This window comes from Hydra viridissima, unplaced genomic scaffold (assembly GCF_058129835.1).
Source record: "Hydra viridissima isolate aposymbiotic clone 2 unplaced genomic scaffold, HvirCarnegie_v1 scaffold_3, whole genome shotgun sequence".
NCBI lineage: Eukaryota > Metazoa > Cnidaria > Hydrozoa > Anthoathecata > Hydridae > Hydra > Hydra viridissima.
The window spans coordinates 4256021-4274132 of NW_028324302.1; the positions used below are offsets into that span (position 1 = coordinate 4256021).

The 18112-nt window shown below is 27.7% G+C and overlaps 2 protein-coding genes across 9 annotated transcripts; both read right to left on the reverse strand.

Moving 5' to 3' along the window:
* Positions 1-682: 682 nt before the first annotated feature.
* LOC145180770 (uncharacterized) lies at positions 683-4447 on the reverse strand. 6 transcript variants are annotated; one of them, XR_016450500.1, is made up of 4 exons: positions 4307-4447; positions 4059-4225; positions 1977-3775; positions 683-1880 (listed from the first exon to the last, which is right to left on the reverse strand). XR_016450500.1 is itself a non-coding variant. In XM_090080985.1 (3 exons), the coding sequence occupies exons 1-3, from the start codon at positions 4444-4446 to the stop codon at positions 2082-2084; spliced, it is 2001 nt and encodes a 666-aa protein (XP_089937111.1). In that variant the 5' UTR covers position 4447; the 3' UTR covers positions 683-2081. The 6 variants fall into 6 exon arrangements, 2 of the variants coding, with proteins under 2 accessions (XP_089937111.1, XP_089937110.1); XR_016450498.1 differs by having other exon boundaries at positions 1977-3778; XR_016450501.1 differs by having other exon boundaries at positions 1763-1897; positions 4307-4446.
* On the reverse strand, positions 4325-17990 carry LOC145202085 (WD repeat-containing protein 11-like). 3 transcript variants are annotated; one of them, XM_090080983.1, is made up of 27 exons: positions 17863-17990; positions 17440-17509; positions 17275-17316; positions 16632-16959; positions 16114-16318; positions 15286-16025; positions 14800-14982; positions 14612-14687; positions 14005-14113; positions 11901-12083; positions 11635-11739; positions 11429-11535; positions 11127-11241; positions 10319-10487; positions 9990-10089; positions 8083-8139; positions 7819-7884; positions 7566-7659; positions 7134-7325; positions 6896-6991; positions 6618-6688; positions 6422-6516; positions 6152-6249; positions 5916-5996; positions 5220-5367; positions 4940-5091; positions 4325-4453 (listed from the first exon to the last, which is right to left on the reverse strand). In XM_090080983.1, the coding sequence occupies exons 1-27, from the start codon at positions 17934-17936 to the stop codon at positions 4448-4450; spliced, it is 3762 nt and encodes a 1253-aa protein (XP_089937109.1). In that variant the 5' UTR covers positions 17937-17990; the 3' UTR covers positions 4325-4447. The 3 variants fall into 3 exon arrangements, 2 of the variants coding, with proteins under 2 accessions (XP_089937109.1, XP_089937108.1); XM_090080982.1 differs by lacking the exon at positions 4325-4453 and having other exon boundaries at positions 4799-5091; XR_016450497.1 differs by lacking the exons at positions 4325-4453; positions 4940-5091; positions 5220-5367; positions 9990-10089.
* Between the last annotated feature and the right edge of the window lie 122 nt (positions 17991-18112).

Sequence of the window (18112 nt, forward strand, 5' to 3'; positions counted from 1 at the left end):
ATACGATGATGTGTTTGGATTCCATATACAAGACTTCGTAATATTTGTTATCATTGATTTTCTTGGATAACCAATGTTGACTATCAAACTGTAGCAACTTTTGTGAGCAAAAGTAGAACTATTTACTTTTGTGAGCAAAAGTAAAACTATTTAATCAACTTGATAAAGTCTTGAAGTAAAGACACACAACCTCTATATTTTACGACTGATTACTGTTAGGAAAAACATGCTTCTAACACCATTTTTGCTTAATAAACTTATAAGGTATAAATTTTCAAAAAATTTCTACCGAGATTTTTATTCTAAACAGGATAAAAAATTTCACTTAATATTGGAAAGCAAAACATATCAGCATGAGTATCAAATATGAAGTACATAATTGCAATTCCAAATTCTTTTTAAGGTTTTTTAATAATATTTAAAAATTCGCTTTCAAGGCTTTAAAGAACGTCAACATGCAGCATCGTTTTATTTCATTTCTATTGAATTTTTTTATTTATCGTTCGTTTCTACTGAGCTCTCAGTTTGTTTAATCAAACTATTTTACATTACCATTTTATGTTCAGAAAAGAAACGATCAAACCTTTTACCTGGATTTATCTAATTCCCGTATTGCAACAGAGTTCCTGTTAAAATTATGATAGAAAAATATTTTATTGATCTTCGAAAAAAAAGAAGCTCGGATGGGAAAAAATCTTTTTCCGCATATGCAACTCTAAATACACTACATAATCCATTGCTGCTCACTCGAGGTTTGCATCAAAGCGCACAAGACACCTCTGTAACAGAAATTTTCTGACATATGCCTTTAGGTCGAAACAGTAAAGCGCGTGACATGTTCCCTTTTACTTTTTTGTACTCAATGTACATTATGCGTGTATTTTTTCGCTGCAAATCCTTAAGTATGAACTGAGCTTTAAGGATTATACAGGTTTAAAGGTATGACTTGATTTCCTACTATTGGCTTGAAGCAAATTAATAATCTAGCAAGATTTCTTTGTAACTTGTAACCAATAATTTTTGGGCGAACCATATTTTCATTTATAAAGTTCTGGTAGGGGGTTGTATAAGATGAATTATACTTTTAGTTGTCATATTTTCGTAGTTCATAAAAAAATCATCCACCACTTGCCACGGCAATTTGCTGCTCCACTTTAAAATTGGTTTCGACAGACTTGAGTCAGAAGAACTTCGTGCTCGACCAGGACTCCTTCTTATAAAACTTACGCCTGCGTAACACAACGAAGTTCGTGAAAATGTAACTATTGCCATTCTTACAAAAATCTCTTCGTGATTTTAAAAGAAAATCATTAATTCTTAAAAGCGTGCGCACTTTTGGTTTTTAAACAACAAAAAGGTTTAACAACTTTACCATCAATGTTGACACTTTTTTTCTTGAAGTAGGAGAAAGTTTGCGTGAAAACTTTTTGTTTTATAACACCAATCTCAGGTGAACTGTAGATAAAAATTTAGGAGCTTCACTGTTAGATTTATCGATTTCAGCGATTTTAATCACCCGAACGACAACTAAATTTTTTTCAAAACATTTTTAGTAGCGATTAATCTCTGATGACATGCAAAGTTTTGTTTTGTTTTTTTCTTTTCACATTTACTATAATCCATTTATATAATGATCATAAGTCATAAGTGTATAATAGATTTATTATTAGCAGAGAATGTAACTTAGAAGTATTTAATCCACGCTAATAAAACTTTGAGGATCTTAAAAGTGCAGGATTCAGTTTGACGTAAAAGGAAGATGTGAGATTCCAACGGATTCTGACGAACAACTTAATTACATTAAAACTCATATTTTCATATTTTCATGTTAATTTTAATGCCGACTTTCTTCTTGCTAGATAAGTAGAATCTTTTTCTTGCTAAATTTTTAAACACACTATATCATTATATTAGATTCTAGTTTAAGTATTTTTTTATACTAGAAAATATTTAATGCGATTTTTAATACAACTTACAAATCGAATAACGCTGAGGAATCTAGCACTAGGATGGGACAGATTTCTAGCAGCTTCTGCTTGAGTCCATTAAATTAAGTTCATATTTACAAAAAAAAATAATTCTCATTTTTCATCAATCTTTTTAAATCGATCCCTCGCTTTGTTCCAACGTTCAGTTTTTTTATCTGTGTAAACCTGGTCTATGCTAGTCTTTGTTCCAGCTCCAATGCCTTTATTTTTCTCCTGAAGACTTACAAGGATTGGTTGAACAATACCTTTCCCATTTTTTCCCAGTCCATCCCCTGATTTCCAACCCATTTTGGCCAATAATTTATGACCGACATTTTCTTCCGATATCTGCTCATGTACAGAGGCTGATTTGACCGGTATATCAGAATTTTCATACGCTTCGATTCCATGTTCTTTTCGACGTTTTTCAGCTCGATCCGTGGAATTTATTAACTCTTTTGGAAGGTAACCAGGAGATATACCATACTTTTTGCGCAGCACCTTGTTCTGTAGCTTTCTTTGCGCGTCAAGCTCTTCTCTACTTACAAAGTTATTTGTTTTGGTTTGTGCGACAAGAGCTTGAATATTTCCAGGCTCACATTCTGTGCAAGTGTCATAGCCTGGGTGAACGTGAAAACATAAAGTTGTCTCCCCGATTTTAACATAGTCTTTGTGAGTCAACTCTACGGGATCAGAATCACATTTTGATTGTGCAACCCTTTCGTTATTTATAAATGTTCCGATATCAGTGCATAAGTCTTGTAAATAAAACAGTCTTTCAACCTCATGGTATATGATCTTTGCGTGAAATCGATCAACATTATCTTCTTCTATACAGACAGTATTATCAGCATCACTACCTATACGACCACCTTGTCGAGTTATGACAAACAATGAACCTATGTCCAGGCAACTAGATCGGACAACAATTATACGAATACAAGAATCAACCTGATTTTCAAATTCACATTCTTCGTCTGAGAGAATTTCCCCCTCTTCTTCTTCTTCACTGTCATTTTCGAGCTTTTGTTCGGCTACTTCTGCTTTTACGGCCACTTGCGAGTGAAACATAAAGCAGTTCTTATCTGTATCGAAGTAATAATATACTCCGTTCTCATGGTCATAATAGAGTTTTGTTGAAGAATCGTAATACATCTTCGAATTCCAGTCATAATAAAGACCAGACGCATCGTCATACATGTAACCAGATTTTGACACTACAGATTCAGCGGCATTTCGAAGCGTCTCTTCTATATTTTTCGCATTTAACTCTTGCTCTTCGGGGATTTTCTCTGCTTCAAGCAGCTGTTCATTCTCTTGATTTATTAAACATACACTAAGATTTCCAGCCAACTCGCTAGACTTTTTAAACTTCTCGTCAGGAATTTTATACGATACACCTACAGGTTCATTGCAGTTTATCTCATCCAAAACATTTTCTTTCTGTTCTTTCCTTAGCCGCCGTCTTTCAGACAATTTCTTCGAGAATGCCGAATCAACGTAGGTCACCGGTTGGGGTTCTCTAACGCAGGTTCTTTTGTTTTTCTTACGTTTTTTATTCTCGCTGTCGTAACTTTTCTGAATACCATAATAAGCAAGTTTATGGATTTCATTGTAAAGTGCTTGTTGCCACTGTTTAGCATAATGAACTTCAAGCGTAAGTTGAGACACGTTAGATTTAAGTTCAAGTATTTCAGCCTGATTTTGAGAATTAGTTTTTATCTGCTGATCAAGACTTTTTGCTAATAGACTTACAGTTTGCTGCAGAACACAAACAACTTCGTGCCAAGCAGACGGTGCTGAATCATCTGCTAATAAAATATAACAGTTAAATAAACAAAAGAAAAAATAGCAACTGCCAAACAGTTTTATAAAAACATAAGAACGAGATTTATAAAAGCATGAGAAAAAGAATAAGAGCATGGAAACGAGAATAAAAGCATGGAAACGAGAATAAAAGCAAGGAACTGAGAATAAAAATTACTCATAATAAAGTTTCAACAAAATATCAAAACAGAACTGTTGAAATATAATCTAAAAAAAAAAATTTAAAAAAGGAACAGGCATTAATTTAAAAAATTCATAATTTACCAGTCATTTTTTTAAATGCAGCAGCTACTGACTCCAGAATTGAAGAATCACTTTCTAACTGATTTGTTGAACTTGAGGTATCAAACGGCTCACTTTGCTGGGAACGAAAATTACATTCGTTTTTTCCAGTTGATAAGCACTGATTTCCGACATCTGTAGTTGAATGCCTTGAAAGAAAACAAAAAGTGATTAAAATTGAACGATAAAATGTCATTTATAATATCTAAAGGCATCAGAGAGTAACTAACCTCGTAAATTCTCTTTTATGACCTCGTTGTTTTTTCAGTGTAAACTTTATTTTTTCTTTATTATCGTTTACGTAGACGTCATCTTTTGAAGCGTGCTTCTTTGTACCATCGGTAACCGAGTCATCGTTTTGTGTTGACATTTTAAAGCTAGATAAAAATAGGACATCTTCTACTGTTATCAAATCTTATAACAATGGTTATTTTAGTGGGGAGCTTTTAAAAATCGGGACTGGGGGTATTAAATTACATTATGAAAGACAACCAAACTTGTTTGCAGTAGAAAAATATTACAATTTATGTACTTGTACTATTTTTTGTCCATTGAATTATAAACAACTATATTGCATTATATAATATAAATAATAGTATTACCTATTATAAAATATTTACAATAATGGGTTTAGGTACGTAGTATAAAAATTATATTGTATGAGTTATTCCCATTCTTCTCAACGTTACCTCGTCAATGTAAACATTTAAACTAAGGGTTTAAATTCCGGAAAGTTCTTTTTTTTTTTTTTTTTATATAATTTAATTACGAAAAGATAAATTTATGAAGGTGTAATTCCATTTCTAACAAAATAATTAAAAATTTTTTTTTTGAAAAAATAAAATTTGTAAATTTCAAACTACGCCTGGATTGCTTAAGAGTTCGTTCTGAAATTCCTCCCATAGCTTTCTTCCACGGCCGCCGGCCTTCAAGCAATAATACTTCCCTGCTTCATAGTTTTTTAACTTAACTTGTAGCCTGGCATAGTCCAAGAAAATGTTCTCAAACAGAGCACCTACCACAATGTTAAGTGCAATACATTAGAAACTCTTCAAAATTTAAATTTTGCATTTAACTCAAAATACAAACAAACTTTTCCTTCAGGACTTGTTAGGGACGTAAAAATATTGTGCGAAAAGATACAGTTAACTTCATCGCTATCTGAAATAAGGTCAAATTCAAAACATGCTTCAAGAAATAAAACTGCACGATCAATGCGACCAACACTAAACATTAGCTCTAAAGCCCGAACAAACTTTCCGACAGATAACAAAATTAATATTGCTTTGTTCTAAATAAAGAATAAGAGGTTTTTCAAAAAACAATCCAAAAAATAAAACCAGAGAGTAAATGCTTTTATTTCAAGAAATTTAACAATAAAGATAAAAACAAATAATAATGATGATAAAAATAAATAAATAAATAATAATAATAATAATAATAATAATAATAATAATAATAATAATAATAATAATAATAATAATAATAATAATAATAATAATAATAATAATAATAATAATATTAATAATAATAATAACAATAATAATAACAATAATAGTAATTAAAATAATAATAATAATAATAATAAAAATGTTAATAATAATAAAAATAATAATAATAATAATAATAATATTAATAATAATATTAGTGATGATAATAATGATAATGATAATAATTATAATAACAATAACAATAACAACAATACCAAAGATAAACACTTTAGTGATAAAAAGGCTAATAGGCTAAAAATAGAAAACAGCGACAAGCAAAAGGTAATGTGCATTTTATTAAATCCAAAAATTTCCACAAACTAAAATGTTTAATTTTAAAACATCTCACTTTACAGTTAACATGCGGCAACATTAGATTATCACACCATCTCATAATAACTTCGGTACTCTCACAATGATTCAGTCGAACCTGCAAAAAAAACAAATGTTTTTTCAAAAACTGAATTCTTTTCTCTTCTTGATAACAGGTTTATTTAAGTTGAATTTAAGTTTAAGTTGAAGCATTTTATGTGCTTGAATATTTTTGAAGGACATTACTTTAAAGTACTGAGTGAAAAATAATACCTTTGCTAACCAAGCAGCTAACTCCCATTCTCCATATGTTTGCAAGTACCTGCAGGCATCAATCCCCTTATCAACCAAACACAACAACTCTGCACCTTCTATTTATCAAATGTAATAATATATATTTCTATAAACAAATTAAATTTTTTCAAAATATAAGATTATTACTTATTACAAAACTACAAGAAAAATTATATTTAAAACTAGATCAATATTTCAAAATGTTACAAAAAAAAATCATTGAAAAAAATTTACATAAATATAAAATACCTTTAAGTTTTCCACTAGCAATTAAATTGGTAGCAACAAGTTTTATCGTACTTTGAGACACACCTGACAAACCAACGGTTGCAATTAAACATGCCCTAAAGCAAGAAAAACATTTTGATGACTGCAGCTAAAAAGAGCAAGAAGCTTTAAAAAATATCTAAAACTTCAAAGTATGCAGATGATGTATATCACTCACCTAAGTGCATCTGTGTAATAATTTGCTTCAGAAGGTTCACCTTCCAATAAAACATGTACAGCTCTGTCACTCTGCAAATATATATTATTAAAAAAATTAAATATAAATTTTTATTTTTAACTTAAAAATTTTTATTTCTAGTTTATTTGTGGAATCTTTCATGCAATTTAAGTTTTCATTTTTTTTACATTAAAGTCTCTAATTAAGCTATATATTAACTTAAGTATTCAGACTTAAAAATTAAGTGAACTGAGTTTTTTTAAATAATTTTATGTTACCTTTCCTGCAAGAATAAGCTTTTCTGCACACAATCTAGTATGTTCATAAGTTGCTCGATGGCTGTCAAAAAGAGCTATTCTATACAACTGAAGCTTCTGAAAAGGTAAACATATCTAGAAAACTATTGCGCCATAAATATGGGAGAGTTGCTTAGAAAAAGCTTAGAAAAGTGAAGGGAGACAAGATTATGGAATTTTCTTGCTAAAAAATTAACTAAACCATACATAATAATCTAACCTTGTAAAATGCACAATCACAAAGAACATCAAAATTTGTATCGAGAGAGATGTTAGAACATGTGCAAACATCTAGGGGGACAGGAGGATTATTAGGTGCTTCCTCAAGGTCACTATCTAGTAGAAAATCATTCAAGCTAACTGAAGATGACACTGGAGATGCCAGTGAAGATTTTTTAACAGGCTCATCTTTCTAAACAAAGCAAATGAAAATTTAAACTAACAGGCTCTCAACAACTGAACTTAAGCTTTAACTTAGATTTTAAAATTATTATTAAAAATTATTATTAAAATATTAATGTTAATATTAGGAACTGTAAAACTCATTATGCATAAAACTGTTCATTTTACCCATCTCAATTTTTTGTGATTTTTAAATTGAATGCAAATAATTTAAAATATTGAGTTATAAAAACAACAGTCAAAATTCTACTTGATGGAAAAGACAGAGTTTTTTTTGTCTTTCAGCCTTTAAGTAGTGCAAAGCTACCATCCAAAAGAACCAATCTGACTCATCACCAAATAATCTAGATAAAAAATTTGAAATATTTACATGATTTGTAAAAGAGAAGGAAAAATATTTGTAAAATATTTACAAAAAAGAAAAACTTTTGTTCATTAAAGAAAAAAAATTTAAAAAGTATAGATAACAATTTAATGCATTTTGTATGAAAATCTTTACTTACTGTGCTATATAAATGCATCTCTCTGCTGTGCCAAATTGACAGTTGTACAGTTTGCTCAGAACAGAACTGCATATAAAAATATATATAAAACTTTAAACAACATATTTAAAAAAACATATAATGTATAAAAAACTATATAAATCTAACAAAAAAATAATTGATAAAAACTACAAAAATGATACATGCTCAGTCATTCTGTCAAAATTACCTTAAAAGACATTAAACTTCAGTGACTTAAAATAATAGAACTTTTAAAAAACATACCTAGGAATATTTAGCAATTGTTCTTGAACTGCATTATCATCTTTTTCATTAGAAATGCTAAAAATATAAATTTGTGAATCTATATTTACATATGAAAATCTTTTTCTTTTCATAATATCAAAATCTTATTTTGTGAATAGCACATTGATTGTGAGTGATTGATGTTTTTCTAGTCTTCCTTCAATTTTTATTGGAGAAACCACTCACACTTGAATACATCTGCCCTTCTCTCAACTTTTCTTCTTATACAATCAAAATCTCTACTTTAAAGGAGACCCCTTGTCATAGAACCAAATTAATTAAAAATTATAAATTATAAAATATATTTAATTTACTTTAACTTGTTATAAAGTGCAAGTGTTATCTTTTCTTCTATATAAATTATATATATAAAAGTGTGGAGGGAAAAAAAAAAAATTACAAATCTAATTTTTAACTTTTACTTGACTCAAACATTCAACCGAATAAAAGCACAAGAAAGCTGAAACACCAAGTGAACTCATGTACAATTGCATGAAAAATAAATCAGCCACACCATTAAAGTCTAAAACTGTCTTTGCGATAATGACCAGAAGTTCAATTGTATCTACACTGATACAATCAAAATAGTTTGATAAGTAAGGTTTGCAACAACACTGCAACTATTTTATGATTTTACGAACAATTTGAGACCAAGGAAAAATATTAAAAAAAAGATAACTGGTAAAACCTGAACTATAACTAAAAGGTTGAAACAAAACACTAAAAAAACTTGAAGATAAAATCTATTGTCTATACTAGAACAACATGATTTAAGAAACATCATATGATTTAAGAACAACATATGATTTAAGAACAACATGATTTAAGAAACATCTGTTGACACAGGAAAAAAATGTTTGAGAAAATCTAGTAGGATTTTATGAGAGAATTTATAGGAGAATTTACAGGAGAATTAATAGAAGGATTTTATGGGAGAATTTTAGAGAAGAGTTTTGGGAATACTTGAATTTTGTTTGGAGAAAAGAAAAATAGGAGAGAAAAAGTAAAGAGAAAAAGAAGAAAAAAAAAAAAAAGAAAAGAAAAGAAAAGAAAAGAAGAAAAGATTTTATTTTAAGAATAGTAATAATATATGTAGACACTTTGGCCATGAGTTTTGAAGGTGGTAGGAGAATACTTTTGAGTGATGTTTGATTACATATTATTATCTGTATTTGTAAATATCAAAAGAATATATTTGAGCTAAATATTTGAGAGCATTTATCAAATACATTGTTATAAGAACCATACACGAATGTCACACACCCACACAACACTAAGGGCAAGTCAACAACCCAATCATAAACAACAAAACACCCTAAAAAAACCAAATGAAACAAACACATTCTCTTAAAAGTAAATAAATTGCCACCCTCACAATAGTAACAATAATGAGAATACAATAATATAATAATTGATGATGATGATGATGATGATGATGATGATGATGATGATGATGATGATGATGATGATGATGATGATCATGATGATGATGATCATGATGACCATGATAATAAAATGTAATAGACAACAATACTCTGTTTATAATTAATGGAAAAAAAAGTTAGCATTTCTCACTTTCACATGCACACTTTCGCAACTTTTTTATTACAAAATTTCACTTTTCCCAACTTTTACAACTTTGGAAAGAGTAATTTGGCATATACATACTAATTTGTAAAGCGTAATTAAGCATATGCATACAAATTAGGAAAGTGTAATTTAGCACATACATACAAATCTGCAAAGTAAGTATTTTAAAATCTCTCTGATTTCTCTACGACCATAAATTTAAAAATGAAAAGAAATATAAAAAAAAAAAAATTTATGAAACAAACAGCAACAAAATCATCCCAAAAATAAATAATTCAAGAAAAAAACATTCCTACAAAGTACTGCAATATTTAGCTCTCCATTTTTGGTGTTGCAATAGATACTTCATTTTTAATGCAGTAATAGGATCACTCATGCGAGGATTAAAAATAGGTACTATAAATTTTAAAATATCAAAATGATAAAAACAAAAATAAGCTAAAAAGCTTAAATAAATCAACAAAACTTTCAATCAACTTCAAGTTAAATAAAGCTGACCTTGAAAAACAGTCGCTAAATATCATAGGAAATTATCTTTATCAAAGCAAACAAACAAAAAAACTGCATTTAGATAATTTTTAAAAAGAATGAATAGTAAAAATATTTAAAAAGTTCTGACTATTACCTTCGTACTTTTTTTGCGAAACAGGACAATTGGTAGATTTTAAAATAGGATCATAGATTCTCACCGAACCATCAGAAAAAAGAAGAAGCGGTAGAGTTGATGACAACCAATCAGCATCAATTACTGATACCTGATCTTTAGAAGTTTTAATAGTTGCTTGAATGGAGGCCTAAAAGTAAAAGCTTAAAAAAGATTCCAAATCATAATTAAATATTAGTTAGAGATATGTAGATATGAAGACAAATATAATATATTAAAGTTGAAATATGTTGACATTAAGACAAATATATTAAAGTTGAAATATGTAGACATTAAGACAAATATATTAAAGTTGAAATATGTTGACATTAAGACAAATACATTTAAGTTGAAATATGTAGACATTAAGACAAATATATTAAAGTCGAAATATGTAGACATTAAGACAAATATATTAAAATTGGAATAAATTTTTTTTTATTAGAACAAGAATATTTAGAATAAAGTTAAAATTTTTAAGACCACATTTTCAATCTACCAATTTATATACAGATACATGAATATATAAACAGATATAAAAATATATAGAAATATAAATATGTAGATAAAAAATAAATACACACAAACATATAGAATACTTTTAACTTAATACCTTCTAATTTAACTAATTAACTAAATACTTTCTAGTTAAATTGCAATAATTGCAACTTCAACTGTGATTGCAGAAACTTTTTTTCTAAGATAATTTTTTTTAACAAATATTTACAAAACTTTTAAATAAAGCATGATAAACTCTGATAGGACATAACCATAACAGTATACAGCAAACCTCTATTGCATCCCAGACTTGAACACCATCATTAAATAAAACAATAAACTTCATATTTCCTTTACCAGGAGCATATTTCAATCTTCGTATTGGTCCTCGATGTGTTGGATAGACCCTAATAAAAAGTATAAACCTCTATTTAAAACTTAAAAAAAAAACTTTACAATTTTCAATGGTTTATTTTATAAAACTTTTATTAATGAAATTATTTTATAAAACTTTTATTAATGAAATTATTTTATAAAACTTTTATCAATGAAATTATTGTATAAAACTTTTATTAATGAAATTATTGGTGTCACTTTGAAATTTTTGCTTTAATATCCCACAAGTTGATGTTGCCATCAACATCACCAAGTACTAACATTCCACTCTTCCATACAATATATGAAATGGCGCTCATTCCGGCCTTAAAGAAGGAAAAAAAAAAAAAAAAAAAAGCTTTTTTTCAAATTTCATCAAAAAAAAAAAAAAAAGATTTTAAGGAAACTCAAATTTGATAACTAACTTCAGGTGGAACTTTTGATCCATCTTTAAGAGTTGTTCCTTCAATTAAGTAATGATAAATGGTGCCATCATTATCAGAAAACACTAAGTGTTCTTTCTGGTGTCCCTAATAGAATAAAAAAAGAGCTCTCAAACCTTTAAAAGCATCACAAAAACACTAACACAATTTTCACCAAAAATATATTTTCAAAACTTTTATATTAAAAAGCAACTTAATTGTTAAATAAATTCTGAGAATAGGTAAAAAAACAAAAAAAAAAAAAACACCTGCTGGCCCTTTGCTGAATCATGAACTTCTAGAACACTTGAGGTTGATTCTTGAAGTGTTGGTGATAAACTTTCATGATTTTCTACACTGTCTTGATTAACAGAATGACTTGTTTTCAAATTACTATCAGCATTTTTTATGGACTTCTTTTTTCCAAATCTACTGTTGAATGGTAACCATTCCTAAATTATTATGATAAAATAGAAATATCAGAGAATCTGTTTATTTTATTTCTTACATTTCAAAGCAGCAAGCAAATTTTTTTAAAATCAAAAACAATTTCATGACAGTTTCTCTCCCTTTATATTAAAATTTGAAACACATTTCACTCAATTTCAATGCAAAAGTATTTTATTGTAATTATACTCTACTTGTAAAAACAAGAATACTCAAACATATTAATAATAAAACATATTAATAATATAACAATTAATAATATAACAATTAATAATAAAACAATTAATAATATAATAAATTTATTTGCAATTAGATAAGAAGTAGACTTCTTCCTTTTAAAAAAATTGATTGACTTTTTATCCCAAAATAAGGCTTTAAAATAGAGACTCGATGAAAAGCCTACAAAGATACTTTTTACAAAAGGTTGATATAAACTTTTTTTTTCTTCTGCTGACTTATGTTTGAGTGTTGATTTAAGGTAATTTGAGGTTGCTGATTTAAATAACACCATATATTATTGTCTATAATGTTAAGTTTTTTTTAGGTGGGCCTGCATTTGACAGAACTAAAAAGTATCTAATACAGATAATATTATTCTAATGTGAGATTTGTAAATAGTTAATTTCATCAACAAAAGAAAAATCAACAAAAAAAAACTTTAAATGATCACAAATGAAGTTTGGATCATTTAAAGTTGGAACATGGAGTTTTTTAAAACTTTTAACTATCTGCCATTTTATTGAAGCACTTTTCATTAATTACCTGACTTTAAGTGAACATATATGGGTATGCTTTGTTAGAAACCATATTTCCCTTGTTTGCCTATTAGACTATTAGTATAGAATTAATACAGATGTAAGATATCTAGTCCTTGTTTTTCAGATTGATCTATGCAAACCCATTTTTTATCTATAAAAAGTAATCTAATTATAATTTCCTTCTGCAATCTGGAAAATGTGAAATAATATATTCAACAACCATTTCTATTGACAAAGCCACTATTTTTGTGTTAGATGCCATATAAAAGTAAATATTGAAAAGTACTTATAAATTCCAATTCAAATAAACACATTTCAAATTTAATTAGAATGATAGAGTAATAGAATGGCAGAAACCAAGAATTGGAATGCAGCAGATAACTGACATGAATTTACATATAAGAAATTTTTGAGAAACTTTCCAATTAGACCTCAAAAAAAAATGTTTTCTAAAAAAAAACAAACATCTTTTACTGCTGATTTTAACCTACACCTGTGTAGGTGAAGCTGAAATTAAAAAATATTTAAAAAAGAATATTGTTTTTAATGGTCTGCAAATTTACGAATTAATCAAAGAATTAGGTAAATAAAATCAATATTTGAAGAATAAGAAAAATTCTTTATGGGTGTCAAAAAACTTTTCCACTACTTGCAAATATTAAGGCTTATAAAACACACAGATTGTATACAACTGTTTACACACAATGTAGACTGCTGTTGGAGAATTGTACAGACATAAAACACTTCAGATGTTCAAAAAAAAAAAAAATTTGATTTCTTAATTATCTATTTATTTCTTCCTTTTTTAAATTTTACATTTCTCAAGTTCAGACATTAGGGTTTTAAACAAAATAATTAACAGTCTCTCAACTAGCCAATTTATTTACACTATATCATATAATAGGGTAAGTCATAGAATAAAAATTTGCCAAGATAGGAAAAAAAAATCAAGCAGTCATTTTTGAAATAAGCAACCAAAAACTACAAACAACTCTCAAACCTTAGTCACCAAAGAGTGCTGTCTAGTGTTGTAAAAACAATTGTTTTTTTTTTTCTATTTTCTGCCTTTAATTAATCATAGATTCTGCTAAGTATATAATAACTGATGACATAAAACTTAACAATAGAAGCTATCTAAGTTAAAAACAAGGATATAAAGATAACTTACAAATGCAGTAATACGGGGGAACTTATTTGGAAATTCTCTCAATTGACACAAATTGACAACATCCCATAACTCAGCAGAGTGATTTTTGTAAAGAACCAAAAAGTAATGCCTTTATGAAAAGTAATGCTTTCATAAAAAAACAATGCCTTCATGAAAAACTATGCCTTCTTAAAATATAATGGCTTCATAAAAAGGAAGTTGCTTTTTACATTATGTATCGTCATAAAATCAGCTATCATTATCACCGTAATTATTATCATTATAATCATCCTCTTGCAACCATTAAAGTGCAGCAAAAGATTAAAGATTATGAAATAAAATAAACATTTACAAATCATGTTTATTATGAATAAATGTATTAAGAAAAGGAAGATACAAGTACATCTAGCTGCTTTTGAGTAAAATTACTGAAAATTAAATTATATAAACTCCATGCTGATAGTGTTGATCAATTAGAGTAACCAAACAATAGATTCCTAATAGCTATATATATATATATATATATATATATATATATATATATATATATATATATATATATATATATATATATATATATATATATATATATATATATTCTCTGAAATGGTTAACCAGTAAAAATTACTTTAAATGAGAGACTTTCAAAGATGCAATGGCTGATTGTTTAAGACCGCTTGTACTTGGTAATACTTTTGTTTGACCTGAAAATCGAATGTAAAAATTGAAGAAAAACTCACTACATTACAGTTTAAATAAAGATAAAATTTTATCTTTTCTAATTTTATATATTTTAAATCAATTTTCATTATTTACCAGACACAATGTCTACATGCACTATTTCACTTTTGTTTGATCCAGAACTACCATTAAAATACACTAACAAAGATGATAGATTTATCCATTCGATCCCTTTTATATTATGACATAAAAGAGAGTAGCTTTTTATCAAACATCCAGAAGATGCATTATAAATTTGCAAAATTCCATTACCACAGCCTATAAAATTGATAGTCAATATATTATAATTGACAGCCTATAAAATTGATAGCCTATAAAATTGATAAACTATATATTATAATTGACAGTCTATACATTATAATTGACAGGCTATAAAATTGATACCCTATATATTATAATTGACAGGCTATAAAATTGATAGAACAAATAAAATTGATATTCAACATTGAAAGTGAGCCGTATATTTAATATAATTTTATGAATGTTTTTTTTTGCAGAGTAATTCAAACTGAAATATTTTTAAAACAGTCAAAAAGCATGAAAAAATTTTAAATTGTTTACCTAAAGCTAAATGAGCTTTGTAAAACTCCATGTTTTTCATAGTCATAGGAGGGCACATACTGGCACAAACAGGATTTGCAGCAACACCTTCAAATATTCTTTCTAACAAAAATTTTGGTTTTTGATAGACCTTTTTTGTACTAACTTCATCAAAATTGAGCAATAATGGAAATATCTTTGATAATACTAAGTCCTCAGCAGATTGTTTTAAGTATTCAGTTTCTTGTAATATTGGAAGTCCAATGCCTGAGTCTTGCACATTGTCTTCTGTTTTTAGAAGTGTCCAGAATAAAATTTTACCATCACTTAAAACAAGGGCAGTCTGAGATTCAAGAACTGGATTTAAACAAAAACCCATTATACGAGAAGCTCGACTTAATCGAAAAACATCAGAGTGACATTTCATGTCATAAACAACATCTAATGATATACGATTGGTCAAAACCTGATCAGGATCATCTTCACTTTGATATGGAACACTAGTAGGAGTACGAATAACTCTAATTGAAATTGTTCCATTATCATGAAGTAAATATAGTATGTCTCTTTGATAACATGGTATAACTGCATAAAATGAGGGACTGTTTGATTCTATAGAAAAACTTCCTATAGCTTGGCCTATTTCCATATCGAGGATCAGAATTTCATATGGAAAAAGAAGAAGTGCATGATGGCGATTAGCAGGAAGGTAAGTTACTTGGATGCAGTCACAAGATGATGATGTTTCTTCATCTTCAACCCTATAAAGGAAAAGACAATCTAGAAATTTAACAGAAACACTTTTTGTTAAATGATTATATAAATGAAATTTGCAACAAGATTTCTTACCTGCCTCTCAAGTCTTCAGCCCATGATTTTACTTTTTGGAAAGTTGACTTGGTTGGTGAAAATGTTTTAGATAAAGTTGAAGTACTTGCAGAATTACTGGAGGATGGACTTGAACTGTTATGTATGTAAAACTTTCTACCTTTTTCTAATGGTGGTTTTCGAATATCTAATTCTGTAATCAACATTATCCATTCACTGCACATAACTAATAAAAAAAAGTAACACAAAAATCAATAAGAGTATTAACATAAGTAATCAGTCTTAACAAAATTGTTAAAATAAAGAATATTTAAAAGTAAATGCAAAATAAGTGTAACTTTTTAAAGCTGATTACAAAAGATTTAGGAACCAGAAGAAGAAATAGATTAACAGTTAAAGATTAAATGAAACTATAGAAATAAATAAATTAATTTCTGACAAAGAATGAACAAGAATTAGTTAAATAATCATCATTAAAATTAGAATTTTGTAATATATGTAACTAAACAAACTAAATCTTTCATAAAAACAACACATACTGATCATATTTGAATTGTTAAAAGGATCTACTGCAACTTTCACAATATTTTCCTGAAATGTCTTTTTCCATAGTTTCACACCTGTATCTGCATTCCATAACACCATGACATTTTGACTATATAAAGCTAGTAAGAGATCATGAGATACATCATAACCTTTAAGCCACTCCATGCAAGTAGGTGATCGACTTGTCTCAATGAGCTCATTGATCATTGTACCCATACGAACATCCCATATGGTTATAAGACCAGATATGTCTCCAGCAGCTAATTGCAGACGATACGGTGAATGAAGATCATGATAATAACTCTCTTGACACCATTTTACCTTAAAGTAATAAGATTTTGAAACTTTTGTAAAATGATTTGAAACACTAACCTAACAATATAAATTGCAAGGTTATGATAATAGTTTTACAAGCTAGTTTTTCATTATCAAAGTTACAAACATACAAACATAAAATGAAAAGATTTGATTGGGATAAAGTACTAAATACAGCCTTTGGATAACTTGAAGTAAAATATATATACCACTCAGTAGTTTTTTTTTAATTACCTGCAAGATTTGTTTCAATATCTGGCAGATATATTTTAATTACCTGGTATATTCCTTTTAATTACCTAACAGATTCATATAAATTACCTGGGTGATTATTGAAAGATGATGCTGCAAAGTTTGTACAACCTAAAGATATAATTTTCTAAAACTCAAAAGGGATCAAAAAGTCAAAAAAATATAACTAATCATAAATATCTGAAAGAAATATTAAATGCATGTTAGTTTTAAAATTCATGTTTTAATACTAACTTGAGAGGTTTTAGGGTCAATAACAACAATATAATTTTGACAGCCATATGCAAAAAACCCTTGCCAGCCCCTAAATATCAGAAATTTTTGGATTGTAAAAAAAAAATGAAAAATTATACTAAAATAATTAATGTAACATGCAATTTATAACATCACCATCACAAAATACATAATAAAATAAAAAAATTTTATTAGTCAAGTACAACATCAAGTTAAGAAATGTATAAAAAAAACTTTTACTAATCCAATTTAATTTTTGAAAAAATGTATAACACACCGTGATACAAAACACTATAAATATTAATCTCATAGACCAATCACCTCATTTTGATGCTTAACTAGTTTTATGTTAAAATTAAAGAACTTGAATTAAAAGTAAACCATAACAAAAATCACCAAAACTATTTTATATTGAAAACATACCAATCGCAGGCATCTTTATTAGTAGAATGTAAAACACCAGGTATGATTTTAGGAGTCAAAGAAATACTCATCATTAACGTTAAATTAAACACCCTGAAAAAGTTCAGAATGTTAACATATATATATATATATATATATATATATATATATATATATATATATATATATATATATATATATATATATAACTTATCAAATCTTTACAAACAAATTTACAGAAATAATAAAAATATTTCTTTTTATCAAAGTT

What these genes read in the sequence shown, in the direction of transcription:
- LOC145180770 (XM_090080984.1), bottom strand. Translation starts at nt 4,446, where the DNA reads ATGTCAACACAAAACGATGACTCGGTTACCGATGGTACAAAGAAGCAC. An exon ending in CATAAAAGAGAATTTACGAG is followed by an intron (nt 4,226 to 4,306) that starts GTTAGTTACTCT and finishes TTTTCTTTCAAG; the next exon opens with GCATTCAACTACAGATGTCG. An exon ending in TGCATTTAAAAAAATGACTG is followed by an intron (nt 3,779 to 4,058) that starts GTAAATTATGAA and finishes ATATTTTATTAG; the next exon opens with CAGATGATTCAGCACCGTCT.
- LOC145202085 (XM_090080982.1), bottom strand. Translation starts at nt 17,936, where the DNA reads ATGATGAGTATTTCTTTGACTCCTAAAATCATACCTGGTGTTTTACAT. An exon ending in TTGACCCTAAAACCTCTCAA is followed by an intron (nt 17,317 to 17,439) that starts GTTAGTATTAAA and finishes TTATATCTTTAG; the next exon opens with GTTGTACAAACTTTGCAGCA. An exon ending in AAGTCTGGGATGCAATAGAG is followed by an intron (nt 10,488 to 11,126) that starts GTTTGCTGTATA and finishes TTTTACTTTTAG; the next exon opens with GCCTCCATTCAAGCAACTAT.